At 47.0% G+C, this 5,686-nt stretch overlaps 1 protein-coding gene across 1 annotated transcript; it reads left to right on the top strand.

Moving 5' to 3' along the window:
* The first annotated feature begins 2,143 nt into the window (after positions 1–2,143).
* Positions 2,144–3,340, top strand: LOC147729580 (G protein-coupled bile acid receptor 1-like). The gene has a single exon (XM_086958460.1). The coding sequence runs from the start codon at positions 2,319–2,321 to the stop codon at positions 3,297–3,299; it is 981 nt and encodes a 326-aa protein (XP_086814586.1). The 5' UTR covers positions 2,144–2,318; the 3' UTR covers positions 3,300–3,340.
* Positions 3,341–5,686: the final 2,346 nt, after the last annotated feature.

Genomic DNA, 5,686 nt, shown 5'->3' on the forward strand with positions numbered 1-5,686 from the left:
TAGCTGTTTAGGGACAAGTGTGAAGCTGATTTCAGACACTGTTAATCTTTATTTGGAGCTCTAAGATATGAGTGTGTTCCCTGTATAAGTTACTCGGCTGACATGTATATTTTGGTTAAGAAACTGTGTTGTCTATTAGGCTTGCATATAAGATCATGCTGGTCCAGGTACTTCCTGTGCAGGTCTCCGGTACCTGCCAATGAGTGTGATGTGCACTATTGCAAAACAAAAGCTTTTAAAATAGATTGGTAGGTGAGTGGATGAAAACACCATGCTCCCACTATTTAGTATCTGCCACTGACCTGCTGATCACCAGTGTGAATGGAAGCTACTGTCTCTTCCACTTTTAGAACTGTAGTTTTGCTTTTCATGCAGGCCCCAGGCCCAGCTCTCCCTGGGCTGTTGCACCGTCCTGCTTCCTCCTGAGCTCTTTCTCCTGCTTTTGCCTAGTTTTCACTGCTTTCTCCTTCCTCTCCCCTTTTACTGAGTGCTCTCAGTTGCTTTTGCCTCGCTTTACTGCTTTCTCCTTCCTTTCCCCCTGTTTCATTGAGTGCTTTCTCCTGCTTTTGCCTCGTTTTCTACTGCTTTCTCCTTTCTTTCTCCCATTTTGCTATTTCTCCTGCTTCTTTTTCATTTTAAACTGCTTTCTCCTTCCTTTGCCCTTTTCACCTGCTTGTGTCACGTTTTTTACCGCTTTATCCTTTCCTCCCATTTTTCTAAGTGCTTTCTCCTGCTTTTCCCTGCTTGTTCACTGCTTTTCCTTTTTTTTTCTTCATTTGCAGTTCCCGCCTGCCGCCTGTTTTCCTGCTTCCTGTCTTGCCCCGCCCACTACCTGCCAGCGCCAGCAACCCCAGGCCCAGCTCTCCTGTGCTGCTGCACGGCTCTGCTACTTTCCAGTTTCTCTCAGCGCTTTTTCTTGCTTTTGCCTAGTTTTGCTGCTTTCTCCTTCCTTTCTCCCGTTTTTCTGAGTGTTTTCTCCTGCTTGTGCCTCGTTTTCTACTGCGTTCTCCTGCCTTTTCCCTGTTTTTCTGATTATTTTGTCCTGCTTCCCTCTTGTTTCTTATTGCTTTCTCCTTTCTTCACACATTTTTCTGAGTGCTCTCCTGCTTCTCCTTAATTTTTTACCACTTTCCCCCCATTTTCAGACTGATTTCTCCTGCTTTTTCATCGTCATCATTGTTGCATGGCTGTTCCAAATGAACAGAGAACCGCAAAGCAGTTAGCAACTCCGGCGCCTTGAGACCCTCACAGGCGATTTGCCACGCTTTATAAATCCTGATTGATACAGGAATTCATGGCTTCAATCTCCCATAGTACTGAGAATGTAGAGTTCGGCGTGGTCTGAGTCACATCAATGACCTACCTTCTGGAGCCTCAGCTCAGTGCAGGTTCTGTACATGAATAGTGACCGATGTATGTCAACATCAACCCTCCCGAGGAAGAATATTGGGGCATATTACCAAGCAATAGCGATAATTATCGCTATTGCTTGGTTAAAGATAAAAATTTACCGCTGAGCTGCGGCAATTTTTACCGCAAATAAACCTTGGTATTACCAAGGTTTATCGCAAATGCGATAAAAATCGCCGCATTGCATGAATATTGCTGAAAAGTCCGCGATATTCATGCATTATCTTAGCCATGTTATCCACCTCCCATTGGATAACATGCCTAAGAACTGCTCAGGGCAGGTGTTAGCTTTTGGAGATATTCGCGCTTAGCGTGAATATCTCCAAAAGTTGGTAATAGGAGATAGCGATGTTAGCAACTGTTTTCAGTCGCTAACATCTTGGCACGCCCACTTTGCATGTCATTAGTGATAAATATCACTGACATGCAGAGTGGGGCCCAAGATGGTCGCTATCTCCGACAGCTAGGTAATAGGGAGATAATTTTGTCTCCGCTTTCTTGGCTTTTAAAGCCAAAAAAGCGGAGATAAACCCCCTTGATAATATGCCCCATTGTTTAGTAAAAGATGGACTCTACACAAATTCCAGCTGAACTACTTTGTCTAAATTTAATATTTAACATGCAAAAAGTGTTCAATTACATCACAAAATTATTGGTTCACTAAGATCATAACTTATTGGAATGTGTTTCCAACTCCTGAAAGTAATTCAATTGTACCCTCTCTTGTAGGATGCCAGGTCAGAGAGTCCAGTTTCTTCAACAAGCACCCACTGCCGTCTGAATCGTGTCAAACGTCTTGCGCAGCATTGCTCACAACCCTTGAAAAGATGACTATGCACACATCACTCCAGAATGGGTCACCATGGCTGAATACAGAGAAAGAAGAGACCAAGGTTTAGGCCTCTGAGATGGACAACTTTGAACAGAACCTCATCTTCTGGATGACTACTCCCTTGGGTACCTTCATCATCCTGGCCAATCTCTTCATCATCGTGGGTATCGTCTTTAATCGGAAGCTCTACAGCACCAGCAACTACTTCTTCCTCAGCCTGCTCTCAGCTGATTTCTTCACTGGTGTGGCCCTGCCTGTTATCCCCCGGATGAGCTCTGACAAAGACCTGGGATTTCATGGATGTCTGCTACTGTACATCTTGCCCAACTTCTTCTTCCTTACGTTCTTGGCCAACCTCCTAATGGTGCATTATGAGAAATACGTCTGCATTGTATATCCCTTGCACTACCAGAGCCTCTGGGTCCACCGCTGTGTACCACGCGCCCTGCTTTTGGTGTGGACTTTGCCTTTGATCTATGCCTCTTTGCCAATGGTTGGGTGGAATAACTGGAATGCGAATGCCACTTGCGGGTCCCGATATGTCTTTCAAAAAGCCTATCTTTACTTGGAGATATACGGGTTCCTCATCCCGGCCATTTTGGCGACATTATTCATCACCGTCAAAGTTCTCATCGTGGCCAGACGGCATCACAAAGACATCAAGAAACTCCACCGCTCAGTGCAGCGAGGGGGGTGCTCTGAGCTGGAACAGCAAATGGACCTCAGGTATGCCAAGTGCATTGCCAGCGTGTCACTGACCTTCCTGGTGTGTTGGGTACCGTACATCGCCTGCCTCCATGTCTCATTGCTGGCCATGGAGCAGTACCACATCAGCTGGCTAACGCTGGTCATCCTCACCTGTGTGGGCAGCGGCAGCACCGCCGTCATCCCCATTATCCTGGGGCTGAGCAACAGGCAGTACACAGAGCTGTGGAGGAAAGCTTGCGACAGGTGCTGCCTGGTGTGGCGGAAGCCCCCACAGAACCCCGCTGCCATTACAGAGGCGGAGCCTGGAAAAACAGCAGATCTGTTGACCCAGCAAGCCAGCACAACCTGATAGGCCTGGCCATGGCTTTGATGGAGAAATCAGGGCTTTGCACAGAGCGCATATGATTTTGAGAAGGTGAAACCAGGGAAGTGCACAGTCTCAGTGGACATGCCATGACTGTTCTTCACACCACGTTGCTGTGAAGGTCTGTTTCCTTGTCCATCTACAACCAGCCAACCAGCTTGCACAGCTTTTAGGATGGCACCATTGCTCTTATGTAGCTTTTTGACCAAACATTGTGCAATCATTGCACGATCGCAGTGCACTAGAAACACTGAGTGGGTGGCCGGGGGAAATGCTAAGGTTTTTTGCTGCACCTGTAGAGGTATTGAAGTGTACAGGCAGTTGTGCAAAGTACCACTGAAGTGGAAGTTCAGTGAAAATTGGGCTGAGGCTCAGGGTCAACGTAAGGTTGTTACATGGCCAATGTAAGGCTGCCACATGGCCAACGTAAGGCTGCCACATGGCCAACGTAAGGCTGCCACATGGCCAACGTAAGGCTGCCACATGGCCAACGTAATGCTGCCACATGGTCAACGTAAGGCTGCCACATGTCTGTGTCATATCATGCTGCTTGGCCTGTTCAGACACAAAGACACTCTAGACGTCAATGGGGCAAGAGTGACGGGCTTGGCCATGATTGAACAAAGGGAAATGTAGGGTCTTTTCTTGACTATGCTGAGGGGCTCTCCCTACATACATTGTTGCAGTAATCTGTCCTGAGAACCCTGTAAGAGGGAGCAAACCCAGCCCAGTTACACAGTAGAAGTACTGTCTATTCCTGCCTACACTTCTGGGTAACTCTTGTTTCTTATCAAATATTAGGGGTGAGTGATCCGTCTGCAGCTGTACCTAGAGATTTGACCAGTCTGTCACCAATACTCTTTTATTGTGGGAGGCGGGATATTGATCTTTGATTACACTATGGGGCGGGTAATCTGTCCCTGACTGTACAGTGTCAGTGGATGAGGTCTGTTTATGATTACTTTGAGTGCCTTGAGGAGTCTGTCCCTGATAACAAAGTGTGAGGTGGTGGGGGGTCAGCCACTGTTTATAGTGTGAGGTGAGAGGTCAGCCACTGTTTACAGTGTGAGGTGAGGGGTCAGCCACTGTTTACTGTGTGAGGTGAGGGGTCAGCCACTGTTTACAGTGTGAGGCGAGGGGTCAGCCACTGATTTCAGTGTGAGGTGAGGGGTCTGGCCCTGATTGCAGTGTTTAGAGGTGAGGGATCTGCTCCTGATTTCACTGTGTGAGGTGAAGGGTCTGTCCCACATTACACAGTTTGAGGTGAGTGGTTTGCCTCAGTGTGAGATGAGACATCTGTCTCTAAGTGCATTGTAGGAGGTGAGGAGTCTGTCCCTATTCATGCTGCAAGAGGTGGTGAGGGGTTCTCTCTGTACATACTGTGAGCACTGGGTGGTCTCTTCCTGGCTTCTCTGACAACAAGCATTGTCCAAACCAATAGGACATGTCTTGGCAAAGTATGCATTTTATTTATTCTGTTATTTTTTGACAACATATGCACTAGGCCTTTAAAGGTTTACAAGTAAACATCTTATCATCTCAAGGCGATACGTTTGCGAAAATAAAATAAAAATGAGCCATCAGAGAAATAAAAAAGCATGATATTAGAGCCAAAATGAAAGTGATGCGTATCTTTCCAACCCTGGTACTGACGCGAACTACGTTTTAGGTGAATATCATTTGCGTACAAGCAAAATGCTGTCACTCATAGTGAAGAGAGCCAATGGCTGCAGTGAACTGATCTAGTGCCCCAGCTGTGAGCTGTAGTGGGAGGAAGGGACATGTGATTGACACTTAAACATAGCAATGGATGAGGAGGCCAAGCAAAGGCTTCTGTATGGAGTCATGCTAGGGTTAGATCAGGTTTAATAGGGATGGGGAGACTAGGGTCGGAATAATGAAGGAATTAGGGATGGAATGAGGCTAGGGTCAAAGTAAATGTAATGTTTAGGTAGAGGTCAGGTAAGGGTAGGGTAGGGGTGCAAAGGTTATCTAGGGATATGGTAAGACATGGGTTACAATAAGGGGGAGTTTAGAAAGGGGTGGGGTGATGCTAGGATCAAAGGAAGGGTGGATTTTAGATAGGGGTGGGGTGAGGTTAGGGTCACTATAAGGGTGGAGGTTAGATAGGGGTGGAGTGAGGCTAGCGTCACAATAAGGGTGAAGGCTAGCTAGGGGTTAGGTGAGGCAGGGATCAGAATAAGGGTCGAGGTTAGTAGGGGTGGGGTGAGTCAAGGGTCACAATAAGGGTGGAGGTTAGATGGGGTGAGGCAAGGTTCACAATAAGGATGGAGGATTAGTAGAACCTAGGGTCACAATAAGGGTGGAGATTGTATACGGGTGGGGTGAGGCAAGGGTCACAATACGGGTGG

The sequence above is a fragment of the Lissotriton vulgaris genome, chromosome 2_1, assembly GCF_964263255.1.
Source record: "Lissotriton vulgaris chromosome 2_1, aLisVul1.2, whole genome shotgun sequence".
Classification (NCBI taxonomy): domain Eukaryota; kingdom Metazoa; phylum Chordata; class Amphibia; order Caudata; family Salamandridae; genus Lissotriton; species Lissotriton vulgaris.